Raw genomic sequence first — 22,813 nt, 5'->3', positions numbered from 1 at the left:
AAAAGGAATCAGGAACACGTTTGACTAAAAAAAAAAGAGACTATAACAGAGTTTTGTTATACAAGTGTCTTTAGTTGTTGGCGAGGTCGAATGTATGGGGAAGAGGGAGGATTGGAATTTTAGCAGCTATATATTTTCCTATGTTCAGTCTAGCAGAATACACCGCCATAGGAACGTATGCGCATCCTCGTCGCGAAAAAAAAAAGAGACAAAAAAAAATAACCATTCGAGCGGGTTTACGCGTCGCTTGCGCTCCCTTTTATAGTCGTAGGACGTTTTCCCGCGCTTTTTGCTATTTTTGCCGCCTACGCGTCTAGGACGCACTGCAGCTGCGTGCTGCAAGGGAAAAAAAAAAAAAAAAAAAAAAAAAAAGTGAGAGAGAGAGAAGGGAAAAAAGGAAAGCCCCCTCCCTTCCCGCCCATCGATGATCGCTCACCTCATCATTGCTCCATGCGAGGCAGGGACTGTGATCTTCCCTGTTGTGTTTGGGTTGTTGTTTGGTGGTTGGGCGCACAAGGTAAACGCCTTCTGTTCATGTTTCAATGGTGGTTTTTTTTTTCTTACCCTTTTCTCTTTACTCTTTACTCTTTACTCTCTCTCTCTCTCTCTCTCTCTCTCTTTTTTTTGTTGCTTGTGCATGGCAAATAGACACATATATAACATATGTATAATATATATTCGCACGCACGATTAATGAGTAGACCAAGAAAGTCATTCTCCATTTTTTTATTTTTATTCTTGTATTCTTGAAAGGAGAATTATATATGAATCATCGGGACGATGAGTAGGACACAAGAGCGAGTGGTGTTCTAATCAATTCAGTCTTTATTGTAAAACCCTTTATTTTTTCGTACTGTATTGATTAAGGTAAAGAAAAAAAGAAGCGCATGGCATAGCCCTGAAGATGACACGGGCATCGACATGGCATGATGACAGCAAAAGAACAAAAAAAAAAGTGAATAACATTCTGTCGACTGAATAGGGCCCATTTTATATTTTCTATTGAAGGTATTCAGTCCGCTTGCTCCCCCATATATGTTCGGCATGCATGCTCTGTTTTCCCCCTTTGTCCGTCTGTCTGCTGTCTCCTGTTCCTCTTCCATTGCCATCAGTGTCTTCCTCCCTATTCGTTTTCTTATTAATAGGGCCTCTCTATTGAATCGCACCTTTATTTATTTACTCGTCTTCTCTCCTCCTCTCTCTGTCTCTTTTTTTTTTTTTCCCTTACATGACCTGCAGTTGGTATGTGCACCGCATAGTCCAAGTCGCATGTACGATTTGTTCCATGATCTCTGATCTCTGTTGACCCACAGCAGTGGTCAGGCGTCCGATTCGTCGGTTGCATATCCTTCTCTCCTCCTCTCTTGTTGTCCTTTGTTGTCCACTCATCCTCCCCTCCCCTTCTCCCCTCCTTTGAGCTGTGCAGCGAAAAAAAAAAGTATAAAAGAGAGCCATTTGAGGTGTGTCCCCCATGTAGAGATGCTAGGGTTGCCATATCATAGTGCACGTCTCTAGTGACCGATCGCACTATGGTCATATCTGCATGAGCGCAGATAGACAAAACATACAACACGCGACGCGTTCTGTGTCCCCAACGGCTTATACTACTCTATCCAATTCAATAGGACGATAGTTGTAGTAGTATCATTGTTACTTTGCGTTTCGTCTATGTCGCCACAGTTATATCTTTTTTTATTATTATTACCCCGTAGAGTATTGAGTTTTAATTTAGTCCTATTCACTCTGCTATTCAGTTGCTCTCTATTGTCCCTATTGTTCATGCGTGTCAGTGTGTTTGAGTGCGTGGGTCGATAAGAGAGCGTATGTGTTGTGTGTGCGTGTGCGTGCGTGTGCCCTGAAGGCGGGTAGGATTGAGTTGTTGTTTATGTTGCGCTAAGTTGCCTCGCTATCATCCCTCTTTTTTTTTTTTTTTTTTTTTTTTTTTCCCGCGAAATGTTTTTTGTTCAGCGGCAGCGCGGGAAGAACTGAAATGTTATTCAATCCTACTATTGAAGGGAAGAAAGGAAGCAGGGGAATGTGAGGGAGAAGAGACCGAGGTGGATAGGATCCATTGCAGCCTTTGCATTTTTGTTTTTTCATTTTTTTTTGATGGAAAACGGAACGCCAGTTCGACCTAGAGAAAAAAAAAAGGGGGGGGGGCGCAATAATACAGCAACGGACTCTTGGCAGCGATATCCAGCTTTGCTTACTGGTTACGCTTTTTTTTTTTTTTTTTTTTTTTTTTTTTTCGTCCACATGTTAACATCCGTCATTTTTGGAACTACGGAGAGACAACAAATGCGCGTATGTGTATGCGTGTATAGAAGAGTCGGTAAAGGTAAGGAAAGGTTTGTCGGGGAGACTACGATACAAATGGGAGGAACGGGGTTCCTGCAGCTTCAAGAGGCGACATCTAGAAACGCCCATCTATCTGCCAAGACGATTTGATCTCCCTTGTCCCTATTTGCCACCGTTTTTCTGCCCTTTTCTTTTTTTTTTTTTGCATTGAAGGTTTGGCCCTTGACCGAGATGCAGACATCTGCTCCTCAGTGTTTTGAGTCGTCTTTCCCTGCCGTTTTGTGCTTTTTTCTTTATCTTCGCTGCGGAGCTAAGCAAAAAAGCCTGGATCCAATGGTCAGAGGATGGACCATTGTCGAAACGAACAAGAGACAGCCCCGAACAGGGTAGCCCTTCCTCCTCAAGGGTTCTCCTCGGGAAGCGGAGAAAATGACGCAAATATCCAAGCGCGTTCCTAAAGGACCATTGACAGTCGAGGTTGACCCATGCATGGCCCACGCTATTCTTCTCCCGTCTTTCTATGCCTCTTTAGTTTGCACTTTTCGACCGCGTCGTCGCGTCTGGCACCACTCCTTCTGTTGATTCCAATCCGACAGCCTCTCCCTCTTTCATCAAAGAAAACGCTTACTTTAGTTCATTCGAGCGCTCTTTCTTATTCTTGTGGTTTTTCCTTTACCTTTCTCTCACACATTCCTTCCTATCTTCCTTATCTTTTCCTTCCCTTGCCTGTGTCATCAGGTTTTTTTTTTTCTATTTCGCCCCCGACCTTCATTCTTTGTCGTCTATAGCGGTCGATGTGCATGAATGGTCCAGAAGAACACAGCGCGTGCAATGGTGCCAATGAAATCAACAGTAGCCGATGTCTGAAATCCTGCATGCCCCTCCGAGCGCATGAAATGAGAAGAGCATGCTGAGACCCTCTTGCGCCCAATTCTTCCCGTTCCTGACGGTACATTCGCGCAATGGCCGGTTCTTTTTTCTTTTCTTTTTTTTTTCTCTCTCTCTTTATGCTATTTCACTTTCTCTCTCTCTCTTTTTTAATTTTTTTCTTCTTGTCATCATTGTCATCTTTCGCATTTTTGTTGTTATTGATATCGCCCTTCGGCCCGCCCAATCCTCACGACCCAAACGGATCCTGTCCTGTAACTCGATGACCGACCTGCATTGTCATCCAGAAGCTTGCCTCAAGTGCCCGCCCTCCAATGCTCCGGTAATAAGCAAGCCCTCCAATGCTCCGGTAATAAGCAAGCCCTCCAATGCTCCGGTAATAAGCAATGTCCTGGAACACCACAGTAACTGTGCAAAAGTTTTCGCTCTTTTTTTTTTTTTTTTTTTCTATCTTGATGCCCTGGTATATTGATTTATTGGACAAGATCATGCTTTGCTTTGTCCTTTTTTTTTCCTAGTAGTAAAAGACGGCGAATGCCACTGCAGCACACCACAGCGAGTCCTAAGAGTAGTCCCATCCGTTTTAGGTATCGCGCAGGAACAAAAGAGGATGGTGAAGGAAAACACAGAATTTGAAATTCGTGATGATTAGCACAGCAAATTTCCAAGGGTGCTAATTTTTTTTTGGTTGTTTTTTAAAAAGGCAAACAGGCACGGTACGACATGGAAACAAGCAATAAGGAGTCCATTTAGCCTCCTACGCTTACGTTGGTGAAGAATGCTTGTGCGGAGCCGTCGGATTCCTGGTCCCAATGACAGCGGGCATCCATCCTTGCGCCCCCACCGAGGTTCTCTCCGAGGACGACATTGACGGCGTACTTGTATCTGCCTAGTTCAAGCTCTGGGGGGAGGTGGGTTGAACCAGATATCGGGAGATGAAAAAAAAAGAGGAATTTGTCACAAGAGAGGGGATGAGGAGGAGTGGGGAGTGGAGTGGGGGAGCGAGACGCGCGCGTGTCAGTGTCAGTAACAGATGTCAGTCTAGGGGGGGCGGGGGGTTTAATGTGCTGTGGCGTTCGGTCGGCGATATTCAGTGTTCAGAAAGTATTTACCGATCAGTTTCGCCTTGATGTCCTCGGCGATGATCTTGGACAGTTTCTGAGCCTCATCGGCATGGTAGATCTTGTTCTGGAGTTGACTCTGGAGGATCTGTTGCATGAACTTTGTGGCGACAGGCGGACGGAACCTGTGTATGCATGCATGTGTGTGTGTTTTTGGGAGGGGAGGAGGGAGGGGGGCGCGTGGATTCGGTGTCAGTTCTCATCGCGCTCACTGTCAGAACGCGTTCTTTTTTTTTCTCCCCTTCTTTTCGCGTCTGCGGCGCGGCGTCCAAAGGTGCTGGGTGCTTACTTCTCCATAAAGGTCGGTCGCAGACTGAGGGAATCCCTGTTGGAGGAGGTGGATGTCCTGCTTGGTGCGATCACGAAGGATGACTCTGAGCTGAAGGATGACTGATGTGTGGCCTGGAGAGGGGACGTGGATGCTGTAGCGGCCGTGGCGGTAGCAGCGAAGTCGTCGGGAGATGTGGATTCCATTTGTGAGTCGTGTGCTGTGTTTCGAATGGGCCGCTGTGTGTGCTGTGGATTAGGGATTGGTTGGTTTGACAAGGAGAGTGTTTTTTTTTCTTGACAATGGGATGATGGGGGGTCGATTGCTTTTTCTTCGTCTTCCTTGTGTTATTTTTAGAAAAGCAAAAAAAGAAAAAAAGAAAAGAAAAAAAGAAAAAAAGAAAAAAAGAAAAAAAAAGGCGAGGATGTCAAAGGAGGACAACGAGACAGAAGAAAAGGGTTGGCCTCGGAAACGAAGCGAGTGAATGGAGGACGGATGAGGGTGTTTGTGCTTTGGGGGCCGAGTGATGGCACGGATGGGGAGCTGAGCCCCTGCTCTTTTTGGGGGAGTGCCATGGAGGGATGGACCGGGCTATGGACCAGCCAATGGTGTCGATAGGCAGTGGTGCGTATGAATGTAATGTAGCCCAGGGCACGCATTGGTCCGAAAATAAAAACAAGATGATCTCACTGGCTGGTCCTGCTGCTGCAGTCCTACATAAGCACGAAGCAATTGGCTTTCCCTCCATTTTTTGCTGTCTCTCACTCCCACTCTCTCTCTCTCTCTCTCTCTTTCTCTCTCTCTCTCTCTCGCTCACTCCTACATCCCACCCCCACTCACTCACTCATTCTCTCTCTCTCCCATCCTTCTCACTCTCCGCAAGCACGAGCAGGCCCTTGCATATCGTATCCAATGGACACCTCCACCGCCCGCCCGGTCCCTATGCCTCAGCTGGCCCAGAACGGAAAGCGGCTGCAGTCCGCCTCGCCGGATCCAGAGGGCCCTCGCCAGCCCCAGAGCCAACCCCAGAGCCAGCCCCAACGCCACCATCAACACCACCAGCACAGCCTCAGCCACAATCACCCTGGATTTGAACATGGACATGGACGTCCTCAAAGCAGAACCAAGAGCAGGAGCAGGAGCAAGAACAGGAGCAGAAGCAGCACAGTCAGCAGTATAAACACTGCTCTCGCTACCACCGCACGGGACAGCAGAAATATCCCAGTCCATGGCGCCGGCACAGGGCTCTCCTTGCGCGAGCAGCAGCAACAACGTAATCAGCAGGCCGCCGCCGCCGCCGCCGCCACCCACAGCAACAGTAACTGCAACGACCCAAACACCGGCAGTCTGACCCTCAGCATCACTCCGCCTAAACAGTCCTCGTACCTCACAGCAGACCCCTCCTCGTGCAACGCAAACAACGCTGATCTACAGAGACAACAGAATGGGAGCAACAATAGCCAATTGGGAGATAGTCATGACTCCCTGGGATCATCACTCTCTCAACCAACCAGCAGCGCCAGCACCGCCAGCTCGCGGCGGGCGTCCTTCAACCTGTCGACTGGATCCTTAAACTTTAATCCTAGTACATCCATATCTCTGGCTTCGCCTTCTTCGCCATCTTATTCCACCATTGCTGTCGCACGAGCCAGGGCTGCAGCGGCTGCCGCAGCAGCAGCAGAAGGTCAGGGGGCCGTAGGATGGGGAGAAAGAGGACAGCGAGGAACAGGAAGTGGAGGAGGACATGGAGGATTCACGGAATCAGGAGTCTTTCCAGGAGCTTCGTCATCGATGCAATTCTCATCCACTGCCTCATCGTCTTCGTCATTTCCTCAGGATTCGACATACAATTCTGGATCACAACCACCGTTCTCTTCATCCCTCGCCTCTTCTCCTTCCTCTGTGCTGTCGAATGCCTCCGGCGGGACATCACCACCCCTGTTTGGGTCAGGACTAGGATCAAGACCGAGTTCTTCTTCGAAACTGCCGACACATCTACAGGACAATGCTGAAGCTGAACGTGAGATTTCAATGATCCTAGACAACTTTTTGTTCGTCGGAGGCGAGCTCGTGGAGGAGGAGCAGATCCTGGAGCTGGAACGCCTGGGCATCAAGAGGGTCCTCAATATGGCCATCAATTGCGATGATGAGCTCTGGATCCGGCGGTTTGGCACAGAGGGCTACCTCAAGATCGGACTGTTGGATCATGTTGACCAGGACCTGAAGGAGGGGCTGAACAAAGCCATCGAGTTCATCGGTAAGAATGAATGCTCCTTTAGACCTCTCTCCCTTTTTTTTCCCGTGCCTATTTAAGGTTCATTTGACCCTGACAATGCATGTTTATTTTTGGACATGTTGTCTACATGTACAATGTCTTCATTCTTCGTTTCATAGCATCATCCACGGAGCCAGTCTATGTGCACTGTCAAGCAGGGAAATCCAGATCGGTGGCGACGGTGATCGGATATCTGATTCAGGAATGTCGTTGGCCGCTCAAGAAGGCCTATGACCATATGGTGAAGCGCCGCCGGATCATGTCGCCCAACATTGGATTTGTATCGCAACTGATCATGCTGGAGGAGTGCATCCTGGGGCCAGAGAGGGCCGGTGGACTGGTCAGTGTTGGTGACGAGGTCGACCCTGCATCGAGGACGACGGTCGTGCCTTGGATGAGTTCATCATGAGAATGAGGATGAGGATGATGAACTCAGGATCTCTCGCTTTTACGGGCCCCTCTCCCCCCATTACCTTGCTAACATCGCTTTTTCGCATTGCACATATGTGTTCTTTCCATCGGCAACCAATAAAAAAAAAATGTATATATATATATATATGTATTTGTATGTACTTTAACCTCATTCGTGCACAATGAAAGCATCAACATCGGCGCGCAACAGAAAAAGCCTTCGACTTTTGCTAAATATGGTGAATGGCTAGCACTCCATAGAAAGCGTAGAACCGAATGAGCGCAACAGCCGCCGCTTTGCCACCTTTTTTTTTTGGTACATGCAAAACAATGGTTTTTTTTTTTAATACGCACCTTCGGGTCATTTTTATTTTTTATTGAACTGTTTTTAGTTGTTGCAGGAATGTTCCGAAGCATTACTGCTCTTGAGTAAGGGCGGGGGGAGGGAGGAGGGTGAGGAAAAGGGTATGGGCATCTATTCTAATGGGTAATGGTAATGGTAATGATACAGTGGAAACAAAAGGGAAAGCAAATGTATGATACAGGAATAGGTAGCAATAAGTAGATCTACATGGCTTGAGATTCTGGGGAGGTCTGCAAGGAATTAAAGGAGACAGTCTTGTCATCCGGCAACGATGACATGGGGGTGTTGAGCACAGCAGTCGCGATAGTGGCATGGGCCATGCTGCTGCTGCTGCTGTTACCGCCGCTAGCCATCACAGGGCTTGTAGAATTCTCATGAGACGGTGGCTCGTCTGGGGCTAAGCTGGCTGGGTACGAGTCCAAAAAGGAGGCATTCGAGGCCTCGCGCTTGAGCATAGCGGGGAGTCTTGGTCTCGGAGAGGAGTTGCCGGCAGCAGCGGCATTACCGGCGAGCGAGTGGCGAGGGCGTCTTGACTGGAAGGTCGTGGGCGTCCTTACTCTTGGCGCAGGGCGAGTGGGGGAAAGCGGACGCTTTGCGGATGCCGTTCCGTCCATGGAATCGTCCTCCTCGTCTTCGTTTTCGTCATCGTCTTCGTCATCGTCCATAATGGGCGACCAGCAGGATGAGAGAGAAGACGAGGAAGGTGGAGAGTATGCGGACATGAACGAGGGGCGCACGGGTGATGGAGGGGCACCCTGGAACATGGCGAAGGAGCGTAGGGGCGACGGACTGGATGTGGGCGAGAGGAAGGTACTGTTGCTGCTGGTAGTCGAGTCCTGGGATCCGCTATTGGCGCTGGCACCGCCCATGAGTCGGCTGAGGCTGGAGGCAAAGTCCATGACCTCCTGAGAGGTGTTCTCGAGCGAGAGCTCAAAGTGGCTGTCGAGTGGCGGTGTTGAGGTGGATTGGGAACGGCGAGGGGACAGTGCAGAGACAAGCGGTCGTGTGGGGTCGGTGGCGGAGGGCGAACGGACCATCTCGGGGCTATCTGGAGGGCTGATGCTGCTGTTGCGGTAGTGCAGATGGACCGTGTTCCTGGATTCGTCAAATCGGACTCGCTTGCCCGAAAGGGCAGCTGAGGCGTCGATCCTAACCCTTTTGGATTTCTTGCTGGCCTGCATAGCAAATGATGGAGGGGAGCCTGAGAGAGATGCGGTGGGCAGAGAGCTGCTGCTGTTGAGGTCTACAATGGCGGGGCTGCGTTCCCTGCCATCCTGCTCGTTGTCGTCTTCATCTTCATCGGCTTTGTCGTCGTCTTCGTCTTTGTCGCTATCACTGTCGCTATCACTGTTGTCGCTGGCGCTGTTGTCGGAATCATCCTCGTCATCGTAGTCGTCGTCATTGTCACCATCGTCGTTGTTGCTGTTGTTGCTGTTGCTGTTGCTGTTGTCGTCGTGCTGTCCGACGAGGTCCCAGAAGAGGGAGGTGCCCATGCGGAGCATGTTGCGGTTGACGAGGGTGTTGGAAGAAGTTTGGGCCTTGAGGGTGTTTTCTTCCGGAGCGGGATTGGAGAAGAAGCTATCAGGGACTGGGGTCTGGGTGCGGACAAGACGGGATCGTTTGAGGGTTGTGGGGGAGGAGAGTGGGTGCGACATGGAGGTGGAGGAGGCAGTCTGGGGCAAGAAGGAGAAGGACATGTCCGAGCTGACGGCTGTGTTCAGGAGAGAGCAGGAGTGGATTTAGAGGTGTGCAAGCTGTAGAGAAGGAATGTGAGACAGATGAAGGTGTGAGAGGGAGAGGGAGAGGGAGAGGGAGAGGGAGGGGGCAAGGGGGACAAGGAGTGAGGAGAGAGAGAGAGAGAGAGAGAGAGAGAAAGAGACTGGATGCTGAAAGCAGAGCAAAGAGAGCTTTTTGGTGAAAAGGCAACCAAAACAAATGGAGACCCCCTTTTATTCAAAAAAGACTGGCCATGGTCAACCAGCCTCGTTTGACCAATGCCAACACCCTTTCCTTAAAAGGCAATTATCCCACCTGCGCTGTGCAATTAGATGTCGCGCAGTAACAGAGGGGAGACCCTTTTTTTATATATTTCTTCTACTTTGGCATTGTTTCACACCAATCGAATCACTCTTATCTTTTTTTCTAAATCCTCCCCCCTCTCCCCTCCTCATTCCTCCCACTCCTCCATTCCATTCTTTCTTCTTCATTCTAATCTCGCTCCCTGGCCTCATTCCCCTTCCGTATATCTGGACCTCTCCATTCATCCCTCTGCACTGTTGCTGCACCACCCAGTAACCCGCAACACCCCCTTCCTCCTCAGCAGTAACAACAACACCTCGAGCGCACGTCAGCGACACTACCCACTCTCTTTGGCGATCTCTCGGCCTGAAGTATCGCCAGCATGAAGTTCTCTCATCAGCTGCAATTCAATGTCGTGCCCGAATGGGCCGACTACTATCTGGCGTAAGTCTCGACACAATGACACAAGCGCGCAACGCAAACGATCGCCGCCCTCCTTAGCACGAGTTAATATCCTGTCTAACCATTCGCTAAACACAAACAATTGCGTCGGTGTTTTTTTGTGTTTTGCGTTTTGTGTTTTGTTGGGACCCTCTAGGTATTCAAACCTCAAAAAGATCATCTACCAGGTCGAAAAGGACTTGGTTGCTGCCGGTGCTCCCTCCAGCAGCGATATCGAGTCGGGACAGGCCGAACCCAATGAACGATCCGGGCTGCTCTCCACAAGCAGGCGCGCTCAGGCCAAGACTAGAGCCAACAATCTGTTCTTGCCCGCCCTTGATAAGGAGCTCGAAAAAATCGTAACCTTTTACTACAAAAAAGAGCGTGAGCTGTATTCTGAGGTCGAGGCATTGGCCGTCGATGTCGAGTTTGTCGAGAACTTTGATCCAGTTGTAACGGGGCGATTGGCGAGCTCGGGAATCGTTAATCAAGGCAAGACCGTAAGCGGAGGCAACGTACGCAGGACCAGGACTCGCAACAACAGCAGGGGAAGCCGCGGATCGGTTCAATTGGGACGCTCTGGCAGCTGGCGTTATGATGAAGCAGTCGCACTTGCAAATGCAGCTGCACAAAAGTCTGCAGAAGACGCTACTCCCAATCCAGCAGCGACCGTTAGTGAACACGGGCATGGACACGAAGCAGGACCATCGGACCTCACGGCCACGGAGGTGCACCCCGAGGCAGAACAGGGGCAAGAGTACGAGGAGGACGACAACGAGGACGAAGATACCAGGAGCCTGTGGTTCGAACCCGAAATGGAGCACGAGCGAATGCGCTATCGTCACAACTGCATCGAGATGTTCGTCAACCTGTCGGAACTGCAGGCCTATGTTAAGCTCAACTGTACCGGGTTCTCAAAGATCTTGAAAAAGTACGACAAGATCTCGGAGAACAACACCAAAAAGGTTTACATGAACCAGGTCGTCCTCCAAGCATACCCCTTCAAGCAAGAGACCACTATCAAGCTGCAAGAACAGATCGATCGCGTCACTGCCATCTACGCACACATCTTCACCAACAATGATCTCGAAGTTGCCAAGCGATCGCTGCGGATGCATCTCAAGGAGCATATGGTCTGGGAGCGCAACACGATCTGGCGAGACATGATTGGCATGGAACGCAAGAGCCAGGCTGTCGCTGTCCGACCTTCATCCGAACTCAAGAAGGAACCGATCACATTCAACACCCCATGCGGTGCTTTCCAGCTGCCAGAGTTTGTCACGCGGGATACGCTCGTGATGGTCTTTTGTTGCGCGGTGTTCGCTGTTCTTCTCAACGTGGAGTTGTTTGAGGATCCTGAGCAACAGAACTGCTTTGCCATCCTCATCTTTGCATCGTTGCTCTGGGCAACTGAGGTATGTCTCTGATTTGAGATCTGACGTGCTTTCCCTTACGGGATCTGTTGATCTGTGCAGCCCTACGCAGTACTATCGGCATTGTTTGCGCAGCATGCACACCACTGCAAGATGCAGCGAACACAACACTAACCTGAAATGTCTTTTTTTTTTTTTTTTTTTTTCTTGTATATTCAAGGCCATGCCCTTGTTTGTCACCTCACTATTGGTCCCGCTTTTGGTCGTAATGCTGCGTGTGATGCGAGCAGACGATGAAAATCACACGCGACTGGATTCTCGCGCGGCAGCCAAGAAAATCTTTTCGCTCATGTTCTCTCCTGTGATCATGCTGCTTCTCGGAGGATTCGCCGTGGCTGCAGCCATGAGCAAATTCCATATTGCCAAGGCCATGGCCACGGTTGTCCTCTCCAAGGCGGGAACCCGTCCAAGCGCTGTGCTGTTGGCCAATATGCTTGTCGCGACTGTTGCGAGTATGTGGATTAGCAATGTGGCTGCTCCGGTTCTCTGCTTCTCCCTAATCCAGGTAACAAACAACAGCAAAAAAAAAAAAAAACGCTTCCGCGAATCTTGTTGACATCCGTGTACATGTCACTTACGGCTTCATTTTAATTATCTTGCGTAGCCCATCCTTCGCACGCTGCCTCCAGGATCTTCGTTCGCAAAGTGTCTGATCCTGGGTATTGCTCTGGCTTCGAATGTGGGCGGTATGGCATCACCGATCAGCTCACCCCAAAACATCATCGCGATCGAGTACATGAGCCCTGCACCCAGCTGGCTTGAATGGTTCGTGATCGCGTTGCCAGTGGCCCTGGTCTGCGATTTGGCGATTTGGGCGCTCTTGCTCTGGGTCTACCAGCCTTCCAGTAACACGCCGACGATCAGCACGATCCGCTCGACCAAAGATCCGATTACGGGGACTCAGGTCTTTGTGTGCGCCGTCACCGGTGTTACGATTATGCTCTGGTGCTTTGAACATCGCCTCGAGTGGCTGTTTGGAGACATGGGTCTGATTGCCATCATTCCTTTACTCGCGTTCTTTGGAACCGGTATCCTTACGAAGGAGGACTTCAACAACTTTTTGTGGACGGTCATCATTCTCGCGATGGGAGGCATTGCTCTTGGCAAGGCTGTGGAGTCATCAGGCCTGCTGCACGTCATTGCAATGGCGGTTCAGGGATATGTCAAGGATATGTCGGCGTTCGAGGTCTGCTGCGTGTTTGCAGCATTAGTTCTTGTGGTTGCGACCTTCATCTCTCATACTGTTGGCGCATTAATCATCCTGCCGATTGTGGCACAAGTGGGCGCCACTCTGCCCGATCCTCACCCGCGCCTGTTGGTCATGGTAAGTAAAACGAATGAAGTTTTCCTGTCGTTTGTTTGGAACAGTCAGTTAGTTCTCTAAACTGACAGCATCGTCTTTATATTTATTTTTTTTCCTTTCCTGTGAATACCATAGTCGGCCGCATTGATGTGCTCTGGTGCTATGGGCTTGCCTGTTTCTGGTTTCCCCAACATGAATGCGATCATGATGGAGGATGAGATGGGTCAGCAGTACTTGAGTACTGGCGACTTCTTGAAGGTCGGAGTTCCCTCGAGTGTTGTGGCGTGCGCGACGATTGTGACCCTCGGCTACGCTTTGATGAGCGCTCTCGGTTGGTAATCTGGCCTGGAGGCTTCTTTTTTTTTTTTTTTTTTTTTAGACTAGAGTGCAGCCTGTAGAACAGATTGATTTTAGAGTCGCGTTGGGATGGAAGGGGAAGGTATGAGGAGGGGAAGGGAAGGTTGCAGTAGAAGGAGGCTTGCATTGGGCGCAGCGCTGTATAATTAGATCTGCTTTGCCTTTAGAGTCCGCGACACAAAACAAAGAACCAGCGATAGTACACTCAAAGTTTTAGCCCAGCCCAAAGCTGGCTATATTCGCTTTAGATAGGTTCAATAAATGATCACTTAGCCATCAATAGAATGCCATCCACCTTCTCACACCTTTACCATGAAAACCATCAAAGAACTTTTGCCTACAGATCCTCGATTTATACGAATGAATTTTGCATTCTGGTCCAGGTTGGTTCAAAGTACTTTTCGTCAAGATAATTGCACACCTTGCCTGTGAACGCTGCCCCCTTTTTTTTACCAATAGGCAGTGGTTGATTCTGGTGTATCAGCATTTATTCAGTAATGGCGCACCGCAACAACATCTCTTTCCAGGTTGACTCTGTCGCGAGTCAGCAGCGGTAATTCTTAATGCTCAACAAACCAGCAGCGGTATTTCTTGATGTTCAGCAAATCAGCTGCCTTCCACGACCTCTTCTGCCATTACTGATTGTTTTCGAGCCACTTGATGGCGCCCTAGGGACAGGATCAATGTCGGTTGAGTGTCCTTAGATGGGTCAGCGATGTGCCTTATCAGTCTTGATATATCGTTACCTGGTATCAGTACAGGACAGGCAGGGATGCTTGAAGCGACCCAATGCTGTTCAGGTGCATTGGGATCGTGAAAACCCCTACCTCCGCCAATACCATAATTCCGCGAATCCTCACGAAATGTTGGTAAAGTGTGCCCTCGTCGTAAATGATCTGCACCAGCGAGACCATTGGTGCACCCTCATCGAGCACGCTCTTTCCGAACCTCACCAACCGCCACAAATCCCAATCGTTTTTGGCCTTGTCACCTCTCTGGCAATGTCCGGTCACTTCACCAAAGGAAGTCTCCTTATTCCCAATCATGACCTTAAAATCGGGTTTGTCCGCCTTGAAGCCCTGTTTCCTCTATGTGCTCGATTCCGTATTGGAACTACGAAGTTCACAGTGCAATAGTCAGTTAGAGCCACCAAAGACTGAAGAGTAAACAAAGACACAAAGATGTGGCCTACAAGTGTGTGTGGATGTCATCGTCGACGTGGTTCAGAAACGTGCTCAAGATTGGGGCGACAATGTTTGCCACCAGCGTTTCTTCCGACTGCTCCTCCAGTTCCTTGCGCGGTAAGTTCATGATTCTATGGAAATTTCGACAGAAAGAGAAAGAAAATGAAAGTGGAAAGAAAGAGAGAAAGCAAGAAAGAGACCCAGAATTAGCATTCGTGGTCCGACAATTGTTGGAAGATGCACAGGACACACTCATTGAAACGTACAGCTGCTCAAAGGGCATCCTCAGTCGATAATCTTGCAATGCGCCGAGCTCCTGAACCGCCATGCTTGGATCGTCATTCATCTTGTACTGAGAACAAATGATGAATATGTAGGCAAATGATAGCAGTTCCGTAAGTTGGCACGTCTGCAACTTTCCATCCATCACATCCAGGTGGAGGAAGACCTACCCGAATGGCGTTCTGAATGCAGCTATCGTTGATATCGATCTTATCCAAATCTTTCTTCAGTGACGCTTGGATCTTCTTCAGACGTCAATGAGTAAAGATTTTAACCATTCGATCTGTTGGATGCCACGGTGCGAAAGTCCCTCCGAGGATCCTGAACGTGAAGAGGTCGAAGCGATTAGCCGAAGAGAGGCTTTTACCTATGGTCATTTTACATGAAAACAGGGAGTTTCTCACATTGTGTCGGCTGGATCCGATTTTTTTAGTTCTCGACGACGCAATGCCTGAATGGCATCCTTCTGGTATCGATCGATCAGGCAGCTTACGCACTGGTCATCGTCCACAACCCACTAGATTAGGCGGAAGAGGAAGTGAGCAGCTTTGAAATATGCGAGCCGTTAATGACAGCGAACACCGGTTGCAACGCTTACTGTGTCGCACTCACTGTGCGATATAGGCGTAATTTTGTCCATAAGGTCGTTGACCTCATCAGTGTCGACACTGTCATTGCTACTGGGAGGATTTTGTCCATTGGTGGCGTATTCAGAGGCCGACAGAGAATGTTATGATCAAAAGCAATCGCAGGAGAGGAAACCGTTCAAAAAAAAAAAAAAAAACATGGCAAGCAGTACAGTTGCAGAAGGACAGGAAAGGCATTGACTGGATGCGGTTCTGTAGTAGATGACATCGGCCTTGTCGTTACTTGGTTTGTACTCGTGCGCTTCTCTTGAAGAAAAATGAAGGAAATGTGTCCAGTAGACTATGAGTATATCTTTTATTAGAGAAACCTTAACCTAAGTAGAGGTAACAGTTATACTTACTAGCTCTTTCAGGCTGAATGCTGGCTGTCCGCTTGGAGGGACATCCGTTCCCTGAATAAATAGAGATTACAGAATCAGCTGTCGTTCATCTTGTCCGAGTATGAAATATGGATCATTGCGATTTGCTCGAAAGAGAAGCATGTACAGACGCCGCCGCTGGTGTTGCTCCGCAACGTGGCACTCATACTGGCCATGCCAGGACGTGGAACTCTAGTTTCGGCATCACCTTCTACCTCAGACATGACGCTTGACTGAACCTCAGTCTCGCTGAGAAGTTCAGGTTCAATGCCTATTGCCTCGGGGGCCATGGTTGGCGCCGTCTGTTGGTATAGACAGAAGTTAGTACCCAGTACTTGGAATGGACAAGCGGAAGTCTTCATTCTTGACCGACCTTGTTTCTCTCTTGCCGGTCAATCACTCTGTCCTGAGCTGCTGTCAGCTCGTTCCCTTCGATGACGCGTCTATCGACGATATCCTTCAACTTGTTCCTGAGAATACGAAGCCTTTTTTCACCCATGTCGCCTGTAAAGTGGCCGTGGAAGATAAAGGCAAATCTTCGGATGTTTCGAGGCAGACTTTTGTTCTTCGAGAGTGCAAGCAGATTATCCAGCAGAAGCCTGGGGTCGCCTCCGTTCCTCATATACTCTTGTATGTCCCAGTTGGAGATCGGTATTGTCTTCAGGTAGGGGCATCTCAGTAGGAGTCGCTGAGGTAACGTCTCTGTTGGGTCTCCCGCATACTTGGGCGATACGGTGAAGTTCTCGGTAGTCACCATATTGAATAGGGTTCCTGTTGAATAGGGTTCCTGTCGGATAGGGTCCCTGCCTCCGTGGGAAGACAGGTTGATTGGGGCTTTTGAGACGTGTTGGTGTGGTCTCAGCCACACTACACATATTTTTGCGATGCCGCCACGCCACCACACGCCTTTCCCATCTGCACATCCAAGACTATGAAGGTACGGTTTGAAGAATGCTTTTTTTTGCTGTCGATGGACTTAGTGAGGGTGTCATAGAGATTTGTCGCTGTCAACCCGTTTGACGCCATGGTGGCATGTCTCTTATCCTCATACTCTCCGGTCTGCACGTTTGGTGCGGAGGGATGTGCATCGGGTACATCGACTGCCCGTCTGGCGGGTGCATCAAGGTAAGTGTCTTTGTTGCTTTTATTCTTTTACTCTTCGATGAGCTTAGTGAGGATGTCATGGAGACTTATCATTGTCAACCCTGGTTGTCGGGGGGGGGGGGGGGGGGGGGGGGGGCACCAATATCTTCGATGAGAATGGTACAAGTGCCACAACGACATGTCTCCTATCCTCATACTCTCCGGTTTGCCCGTTTGGCGCGGAGAGATGCTCATCGGGTGCATCGACTGCTCATCTGGCGGGTGCATCATGGTAAGTATCGCCCTTTACTTGGTGGACTCCGTGAGTGTGTCTCCTCATACTCTCCGGACTGCCCGTTTGGCGCGGAGAGATGTCCATTGGGTGCACCGACTGCCCGTCTGGCGGGTGCACTATCAAAGAGATCCGATCCACCGTCGCTTCCACCAACTAAGGCCAAATACTGACCAAGCCTTCTATGACTTCTTCAATGAGTTCTGTACCTTCGTGTCGCGTAGGGAAAAAAGCTCTATGGTCCAGAACTTCGATAGGACAGACCTCTTCATAGAGCATACGACGCTGCGGTAAGCTGACTTGAGTGCTCACGGAAATGTTTGCATTCACCTCCCTTATGCAATGCTCGTCCGACTTGGGGGTGCTAGGTATCGGACAGGACTGCAGAGGCAAATGTAGCGGAGTTGGTTGTGGCGTTTCGTCGCGGATGGGAGGACAACACTTCATGGATGACATAGCATGGATAAGGTAGCGCTTGTAGTAGAAAGCAGAGTAGAGGAGCTTTGCGAATGTGTCTTGTACGCCTGGATGATGCCCATCGACTCCATTGAGCTTTAGCTATAGACTATTAGAAAATACAAACACATACACAGCTGAAAACCGCCGATCAGCGAATGTCTACTTTTACGAGCCTGATCGTCATGATGCTTATGGCGCGTATGAACCGTTATGGATGTTGCGTCTGTCTCTTTTTTTTTTTTTTTTAAGGGATTAGTTACCAGACTCGGGGAGTTTCTACGAAGATCCAAAGATCCAAAAGTGACCACAGGGCCTTCAAGGCATTCGCGCCTGGAAGCCAATCGATCCGATTCAGTAATTGGCAGCAAGAATAATGTCGGACAGGGGGGAACCCCGCTCCATCTCTGGGGAAATCGAGGCAAAGGGAAACTCATTTCCGTCTGAAGATATCGATGATTCCCCATCCGGCGCCGCGTATAAATACCGGCCCATCTGTATTGATTCTATCCTCCACCAAGCAGCGCATCCAACCAAAAAAAAAAAACAAGCAACCCATCCTCTACTAAAAAACCGTGTATTTTTCTACCAGAACCAAGGTATTTAAAGGTACTTACTTAACTCCTACAAAAAACTATCCACGCGAAACCTTTGCAAGCCCATTGGTCAAGCTCAAATACGTGCGCATGCTCGCCGTGTATATCTCCCGGCCTTTAATGATGCAGAGATGAGCTCCAAAAAAAGGTTCATACGATCCTTCGGATCCTGGCAGACGATTCAAAAATCGCTCAGCAAGTTCGGGAATGGAATTCGGGGGTATGCCCGGGTGTCATGGGTGCGTTATTCGTGACCGCGAAGGAGCTCGGATTTAGATGTAGGCGATGTGGACTTTCCAGGATGGTTGGACGCGAGCGCGTTTAGGGATTACGGCAGAACAAGGTTCGACGAATGTTTGAACAGGCAAAGGAGTATGGGTTCCCCCCCTCTCGGCGCAAAAACGACGTCGGAACTGGAAATTACGTCGGAGAAGGTTGCAGAGGGTGTTCTGACCGGATGGATGGGATGTTTTAGACCGGAGGTCCGGGTGATGAGGAAGCCTGAGCAGTCAGTATTATGTGGTCAGGACGTTCACGCCTGCGACGCAAATGCTTGTGAGGAGGGTGCTGAATCCTTGTTCTGAGGATGGTGCTGAGGAGGTCCATGGAGGCGGAGCAGGATGAGAGCGATGAGGGATGGCGATTACGAAGACATGAGCATCGATGAGGGCAAGGATTGAGTGGATCACTCAGTAGTGGCGTTGACTGGTGCTCGCACCGATTCGCATTGACGGTTACTGACTGGTGTGAGATATGAATCTGAATGGATCGGGCAATCCATCTATCTGCTCATGACTCGATACATTGTACGAAAAGAAAAGAAAGAAGCCTTTGACAGTTACATATACTAGATTGGTGTAGACCTTGGCCCCCCTCATGGCGCTCTCCACGTCGATTGTCATTCGTCAACACCGGATGCGAAATCAACCGGGCTCTCGAACTGGAATGTCTGCGTTGAAATCTTGAGAGCAACTGTTTGCGCACGGACATTTGTACACGAAAACGCGGATCGACGTTCATTTATATCCCATCATCGATTTTTTTGGACAGCAAACGCACGTGCCCCGGCAAACCGTACTTCCAAAAGGCTTTCGGGTCAGTCAAAGAGTGTGAACGCAGAAAGAAAGCAAGGCTGAATATCCATTCCTTGATAACGGTTGACCATAGGAGTGGTTGAAAAAAAAGGGCAGGGGAGATAGGAACCATCTACTCTATGCATCCCCTTGCTATCCTAGCTGATAGGACAGGTATTTCCTTTTTCTTTTTTCTCTTTTATCCACCGGGAGAAATACAAATCTGATATGGTCGTCTGTGGTCTTTCCCCCCCTCCAAGGATTCTCATGTCCCGAAGATTGCTCCTGCCGATGCAATTGTTCACTCAGGCCGGTTCCTGTTCCTGCGAGATGAAAGAGCCAAGAAAAAAAGACGCACGACTTGGACCTGTACTACGTTAAGGCGTTCACAAATGCCTCAACTCAATTTCGTCTATATTTCCCTCACACACTCTCTCTCCCGTTGTACGCTGCTTTTGCGTGCCAATGAATGTGTTCAGTTGGACGGCGATGGGACATCAGAGGAGAGGGAGAGGGGTTTAGGACGCTGACCCGCCAAATGCAATTTGAAGATATGCCGCATGCAGGTGTTAATCGCGCAAGGTCTATGCTATGTGCGTGTTTGTATGCAGTTCGTAGTAACATCGTCAGGAAATGATGATGCTATATTTTTTTTTTCGAATGTTGACTCGGTACTCTCTGGAGATTTTTTTTGTTTCTTTTGACAGAGGAACGGTGAGTTCCCTTGAACAAAAATGTTTATGCATCTACTGTTGTTGCAGAGGAGAGATAAGCGGAGTGCAGGATAGGACACAGACCCTACTATGACAACACCGGGTTGCCCTTCCAGATGCAAAGAGTCCTGTTGCAGATCAGCTTGAAGAGAGGTGTGTGGAGAGAGAGAGAGAGAGAGAGAGAGGCGATGGTGGTGAGGATTATGGTCCCCCGCTCCCTTGGACCCAGGCTGAGATGAAAGAAGATGCCATTCCCCCACTGGTGAAAAAGGGGCCACAGCACATGTCGGGCTGAAAAATAAAAAATAAAAGATAAAAAATAAAAGATAAAAAATAAAAGATAAAAAATAAAAGTAAAAAATAGACTGGAGTCCCGCAATTAATGATGCGCACGCGGTGCATGACAGCACTCCACAGCCCACTCTGAGCGTAATCTGAACTCTGCGTTAGTGCCCGTATAAAAACGGCTGCCCCGCCCGTTCCCCTCTGCCGCCTCTTTTTCACTCAAAACACTCCATCACACTCTTCCCCATCCCACTCTTTTCGTTATCCTTCGCTCTCTCTCCCCCACCTTCTTCCCATTCCACACACCTCTGCACTGGACAGCTACACTCTCTGCCGCTTCTTTGTCTTTTTTGCTTTCTTCTTTTAACAAACCCACCACCTCCCTCTTTTCCGCCTGAAAAGAGTCCTCCTACACGGGCTTCCACCCATTTCCAAACCCTCAGCAGACCGTCTCCGCTCGGTTTGCTAGTTAACATCACGGCGCTACGCAACAGCAACTTTAGGTCCCATCTCTTTCGGCGATCGCCTCCTTGGCTCCCGGAAACCCAGGGTCTTGTCTGAAGTCTGAACCCAGGCACGCACCCTCTTTTGCACTTTCAACCCATCCCATCCCAACCAAAGACCTTTTTTTTTATATTGGGAAGGCTTGCACTTCCGCTTCCCCTTCTAGTTTTTCTTTCTGAAGATCCTTTTCTGTGTCTCTCTCCAATCTCCCCCCCCCCCCCCCCCCCCCCCGCCCCCCGCTGCTCGTTCCCCAGCTTTCCCTTCCCCTCCACATACACTCTCTCTCTTTCTCTCTCTCTTCAACGATGATCGACATTTCTCATCAGCAGAAGCAATTCGAGGTGATCCCGACGTTGGTGCGACCGACGTTGGTCGAGGCCCTAAAGTCGCGTGTCCGTACTGCCGCCGCCGTCGCTGCTACAGAGTCGGATCAGCTGCCGCAAGTGCAGACATTGGGAGTCGCAGAGATGCTCGAGGCTCGTTTGAACTCGTTTGACCCCGCGAGCGATGATGCTGAGGCAGAGTGTGCGTTCTATGTCGCGGATCTGGGAGAAGTCTATCGACAGCATCTCCGATGGAAGGCCCTCTTGCCCCGTATCGAGCCGTTCTTTGGTAAGTTTTTTTTTGTTTTTTTGTTTATGTGAGTTAGACTCATGAATGGATCCAATGGATCCAATTGATTTTGATAAGGGAACGGTGTTTTTTGTTTTGTTGCCTAGTGTGTATTTCGTTATCTAAGCGCCATAGAAACTTTTTTTTTTGTCCTTTTTCTGACGTGAGCTAACTCTATATCATACATACCCATGACGTTTTTAACCCATCCTTTCTTATCCTTTAAAAAACTAAAATAGCGATGAAGTGCAACCCCGACCCAATGGTCCTCCGATTGTTGGCCTCATTGGGTACTGGGTTCGATTGTGCCTCGAAAAACGAGATCCAATCCATCCTCGATCTCGGCGTCGATCCCACACGGATCATTTACGCGAATCCCTGCAAGCAGAACGCGTTCGTCAAATACGCGCACACGAACAATGTCCGGATGATGACCTTTGACAACGCAGAGGAACTCCACAAGATCAAACGATTCCATCCCAATGCGCAACTCGTCCTGAGAATCTTGACCGATGACTCCAAATCCCTTTGTAAGCTCGGACTCAAATTCGGAGCGCCCCTGGACACCGTGGAGGGATTGTTGGCGACGGCGAGGGAGCTCGATTTGGACGTGATCGGGGTTTCGTTCCATGTCGGATCTGGATGCTTTGATGCTCAGGCGTTCGGTGAGGCCGTCATCCGGGCGCGCCGAGTGTTTGATCAAGCGATCGAGTACGGTTACGAGTTCAAGTTCCTGGATGTCGGAGGCGGGTTCCCATCGGCGCATGTGAAGGAGGGGATCACGTTCGAGAAGGTGGCCTTGATTTTGGGACAGACCGTGGAAAGGCTGTTCGGACCTGAAGTTAGGGTCATTGCAGAGCCAGGACGGTACTATGTGGGCTCGGCGTTCACGCTTGCGACACAGGTTATTGCCCGACGCACGATCCAGTCTGTTACTGCTACTGCTGCCGCCTCCGAGGACAAGGACGGGAACAGGGGCGAGGACGAGGAGGAGGTGAAGCACATGTATTATATCAACGACGGGATGTATGGCAGTTTCAACTGCATTATGTTTGACCACCAGATCTGCGAGCCAAAGGTCTTGTTCCGCGACGGCGAGTTCTCTTACGATGCTCATTACATGCAGGACATGCAGCAGGAGCAAGGAGGACTGGCCTCGGTGTGGGGTCCGACGTGTGACAGCATCGACTGCATCACGAGCAAGACTCGATTGCCGCTGCTGGAGTCTGGGGACTGGATGTACTTTGAGAACATGGGCGCGTACACGATCACAGCAGCGAGTCAGTTCAATGGGTTCAAGAGGAGCGAAGTCCTCTACACGACTACCGAGAAGGAGGTCACCTATCACTTCTGACGACACCTCCCCGGGTCGGATTGAACTTTTCTCTCTCTCTCTCTTTCTCTCTCTTTTTTTTTTGAGGAACAACATAACAGCCGTGGGAACATTCCGGCAACTTTGCGGTACTTTTTTTTTTATAGTTCACTCAAAATGACCTTGGATGGTGATAATAAAATCTCAATTGAATTTGCAGCTCTGCGCAAGATCAGT

The 22,813-nt window shown here is 49.5% G+C and overlaps 10 protein-coding genes across 10 annotated transcripts; 7 read left to right on the top strand and 3 right to left on the bottom strand.

The window, feature by feature from the left end:
* Positions 1 to 2,433: 2,433 nt before the first annotated feature.
* BC939DRAFT_452950 (uncharacterized protein) lies at positions 2,434 to 3,320 on the top strand. Its single transcript, XM_051555861.1, has one exon. The coding sequence runs from the start codon at positions 2,784 to 2,786 to the stop codon at positions 3,084 to 3,086; it is 303 nt and encodes a 100-aa protein (XP_051411787.1). The 5' UTR covers positions 2,434 to 2,783; the 3' UTR covers positions 3,087 to 3,320.
* On the top strand, positions 3,171 to 3,569 carry BC939DRAFT_452948 (uncharacterized protein). The gene has a single exon (XM_051555860.1). It carries the CDS (start codon positions 3,261 to 3,263, stop codon positions 3,450 to 3,452), a length of 192 nt encoding a protein of 63 aa, XP_051411786.1. The 5' UTR covers positions 3,171 to 3,260; the 3' UTR covers positions 3,453 to 3,569.
* Positions 3,570 to 3,935: 366 nt separating this feature from the next.
* Positions 3,936 to 4,434, bottom strand: BC939DRAFT_397701 (Tctex-1; the record flags this gene model as incomplete). Its single annotated transcript, XM_051552373.1, has 2 exons — positions 3,936 to 4,087; positions 4,299 to 4,434. Coding segments are annotated over 2 exons (288 nt in total), but the record flags the coding sequence as incomplete, so codon positions are not given.
* An 864-nt stretch (positions 4,435 to 5,298) lies between these two features.
* Positions 5,299 to 7,379, top strand: BC939DRAFT_452939 (uncharacterized protein). The gene is made up of 2 exons (XM_051555859.1): positions 5,299 to 6,832; positions 6,970 to 7,379. The coding sequence occupies exons 1-2, from the start codon at positions 5,488 to 5,490 to the stop codon at positions 7,257 to 7,259; spliced, it is 1,635 nt and encodes a 544-aa protein (XP_051411784.1). The 5' UTR covers positions 5,299 to 5,487; the 3' UTR covers positions 7,260 to 7,379.
* Positions 7,380 to 7,610: 231 nt separating this feature from the next.
* Positions 7,611 to 9,446, bottom strand: BC939DRAFT_452935 (uncharacterized protein). Its single transcript, XM_051555858.1, has one exon. The coding sequence runs from the start codon at positions 9,320 to 9,322 to the stop codon at positions 7,829 to 7,831; it is 1,494 nt and encodes a 497-aa protein (XP_051411783.1). The 5' UTR covers positions 9,323 to 9,446; the 3' UTR covers positions 7,611 to 7,828.
* Positions 9,447 to 9,748: 302 nt separating this feature from the next.
* On the top strand, positions 9,749 to 13,453 carry BC939DRAFT_424313 (SPX domain-containing protein). Its single transcript, XM_051553137.1, has 5 exons — positions 9,749 to 10,088; positions 10,243 to 11,500; positions 11,679 to 12,023; positions 12,123 to 12,842; positions 12,957 to 13,453. Exons 1-5 carry the CDS (start codon positions 10,027 to 10,029, stop codon positions 13,158 to 13,160), a joined length of 2,589 nt encoding a protein of 862 aa, XP_051411782.1. The 5' UTR covers positions 9,749 to 10,026; the 3' UTR covers positions 13,161 to 13,453.
* A 4-nt stretch (positions 13,454 to 13,457) lies between these two features.
* On the top strand, positions 13,458 to 14,715 carry BC939DRAFT_452930 (uncharacterized protein). Its single transcript, XM_051555857.1, has 3 exons — positions 13,458 to 13,846; positions 13,925 to 14,291; positions 14,371 to 14,715. The coding sequence occupies exons 1-3, from the start codon at positions 13,742 to 13,744 to the stop codon at positions 14,481 to 14,483; spliced, it is 585 nt and encodes a 194-aa protein (XP_051411781.1). The 5' UTR covers positions 13,458 to 13,741; the 3' UTR covers positions 14,484 to 14,715.
* A 696-nt stretch (positions 14,716 to 15,411) lies between these two features.
* BC939DRAFT_493358 (uncharacterized protein) lies at positions 15,412 to 16,407 on the bottom strand (the record flags this gene model as incomplete). Its single annotated transcript, XM_051559558.1, has 3 exons — positions 15,412 to 15,683; positions 15,778 to 15,952; positions 16,024 to 16,407. 3 exons carry the CDS (start codon positions 16,405 to 16,407, stop codon positions 15,601 to 15,603), a joined length of 642 nt encoding a protein of 213 aa, XP_051411780.1. The 3' UTR covers positions 15,412 to 15,600.
* A 173-nt stretch (positions 16,408 to 16,580) lies between these two features.
* Positions 16,581 to 17,583, top strand: BC939DRAFT_493357 (uncharacterized protein; the record flags this gene model as incomplete). Its single annotated transcript, XM_051559557.1, has 3 exons — positions 16,581 to 16,775; positions 16,910 to 17,025; positions 17,484 to 17,583. The coding sequence occupies exons 1-3, from the start codon at positions 16,683 to 16,685 to the stop codon at positions 17,581 to 17,583; spliced, it is 309 nt and encodes a 102-aa protein (XP_051411779.1). The 5' UTR covers positions 16,581 to 16,682.
* A 3,300-nt stretch (positions 17,584 to 20,883) lies between these two features.
* On the top strand, positions 20,884 to 22,799 carry BC939DRAFT_452915 (pyridoxal-dependent decarboxylase). Its single transcript, XM_051555856.1, has 2 exons — positions 20,884 to 21,264; positions 21,504 to 22,799. The coding sequence occupies exons 1-2, from the start codon at positions 20,958 to 20,960 to the stop codon at positions 22,616 to 22,618; spliced, it is 1,422 nt and encodes a 473-aa protein (XP_051411778.1). The 5' UTR covers positions 20,884 to 20,957; the 3' UTR covers positions 22,619 to 22,799.
* Positions 22,800 to 22,813: the final 14 nt, after the last annotated feature.

Source organism: Gamsiella multidivaricata (assembly GCF_025024155.1).
Source record: "Gamsiella multidivaricata strain RSA 2152 chromosome Unknown BC939scaffold_36, whole genome shotgun sequence".
Classification (NCBI taxonomy): domain Eukaryota; kingdom Fungi; phylum Mortierellomycota; class Mortierellomycetes; order Mortierellales; family Mortierellaceae; genus Gamsiella; species Gamsiella multidivaricata.
The sequence above is the reverse complement of the archived record's forward strand: the minus strand, read 5'-3'. Positions and strand labels throughout refer to the sequence as shown.